The sequence below is a fragment of the Eimeria mitis genome, genomic scaffold, assembly GCF_000499745.2.
Source record: "Eimeria mitis Houghton genomic scaffold, Emh_scaff9351, whole genome shotgun sequence".
Taxonomy (NCBI): domain Eukaryota; phylum Apicomplexa; class Conoidasida; order Eucoccidiorida; family Eimeriidae; genus Eimeria; species Eimeria mitis.
In genome coordinates, this window is record NW_024016696.1 from 1 (window position 1) to 1,542 (window position 1,542).

At 59.0% G+C, this 1,542-nt stretch overlaps 1 protein-coding gene across 1 annotated transcript; it reads left to right on the top strand.

Moving 5' to 3' along the window:
* Nucleotides 1-102: 102 nt before the first annotated feature.
* Nucleotides 103-1,525, top strand: EMH_0097000 (uncharacterized protein; the record flags this gene model as incomplete). Its single annotated transcript, XM_038023263.1, has 2 exons — nt 103-1,308; nt 1,376-1,525. The coding sequence occupies 2 exons, from the start codon at nt 103-105 to the stop codon at nt 1,523-1,525; spliced, it is 1,356 nt and encodes a 451-aa protein (XP_037879117.1).
* Nucleotides 1,526-1,542: the final 17 nt, after the last annotated feature.

Genomic DNA, 1,542 nt, shown 5'->3' on the forward strand with positions numbered 1-1,542 from the left:
TCTCAGTGTGCATCTGCAGCAGCAGCAGCAGCAGCAGCAGGTAAAACCAGTCTCACCCAGCTGCTGCTGCTGCTGCTGCAGCTGCAGCTGCAAGCTTCGGTGATGCGGCGGCGACGGCCGCCACCAGAAAGGGAGGAGCGCAGTGCAGCAGCAGCAGCAGCAGGAACAGCAGCAACAGCAGCAGCAGCAGCAGCAGCAGCAGCAGCAGCTCCCAACTCGCGAGTATCTGCTGCTGCCGACTGCACCCCCGCATCCTCCTCCTCCTCCTCCTCCTCAGCAGCAGCAGCAGCAGCAGCAGCAGCAGGAGCAGCAGGAGCAGCAGCAGCAGGTGAAAGATGTGTAGTAAAGAGCAGCAGCAGATGCCGCATCAACGAGGTGCCTATACACCTGATGGCTTTTATATTTCTGCTGCTGTCTGGTGAGTCTCCGCCGCTGCGGCTGTCTTCTGTCTGCAGCTACTGGCGCAGCATCATCAGCAGCAGAGCATACGAAGTGCTGCTGCCGCTGCGGCTCTCTTATCTAGCCCGAAAACACCATATCTACCTGCAGCAGCAGCAGCAGCAGCAGCAGCAGCAGCAGCTGCAGCAGCTGCAGCAGCTGCAGCAGCAGCTGCTGCTGCAGCAGATGCTGATACGGAGGGGTTCTGGTGAAACTGCAGCAGAGAATGGGGCTGAAGATAGTCCTCTTCCTCCTCCTGCTGCTGCTGCTGCTGCTGCACCTGCTGCTGCTGCTGCTGCTGCTGCTGGATCTCCCCAGACTGCAGCGCAAGCAGCTGTGCCTGCATCACAACCAGCAGCAGCAGCAGCAGCAGCAGCAGCAAGTCCTGCTTCTACAGCAGCAGGAACACTGAGTTGTGTGGATACATCAGCAGGAGCAGCAGCAGCAGCATCACCACCATCAGCAGCAGCAGCAGCAGCAGCAGCAATAGCAGCAGCAACAGGAATGAGTGCATCAGACGCAGCATCAATATATACACAAGCAATACAAGGGGGGCTGCTGCTGCACGGTGGTGTGTCTATATGTGGTGCTGCTGCTGCTAGCAGCAGCTTCTGCTGCTGGTTTCTCTCGCTGCTGCCAGCAACAACCAGAGTGATTGTGCTGCTGCAGCAGGGCGAAGCAAATCTCTCCCTATTGGAAGCAATAGGCCGCCTGCTGCTGCGCAGCAGCAGCACGCTGCAGCAGCTCGTTCTGCTCGATAGAAGAGCAGCAGCAACACTACTCACACCACCACCACCTCCTCTTCCTGCTCCTGCTGCTGCTGCTGCTGCTGCTGCTGCTGCTGCGGTGGCGATGCCGCACCTTAGAGGGGTACTCTCTCATCAGCCCCTGCAGCTCACACAAAATACTGCTGCTGCTGCTGCTGCTGCTGCTGCAGCAGGAACAGCTGCAGGTGCAGCAACAGATGCAGCAGCAGCAGGTACAGCAGCAGATGCAGCAACAACAACTGCAGCAGCAGCAGCAGAAGCAGCAGCAGCAGCAGCAACACAGGTCCCGCCTCTCACTGCAGCTGAGGAGGAACGAATAGCAGCATGGCGTGCATAC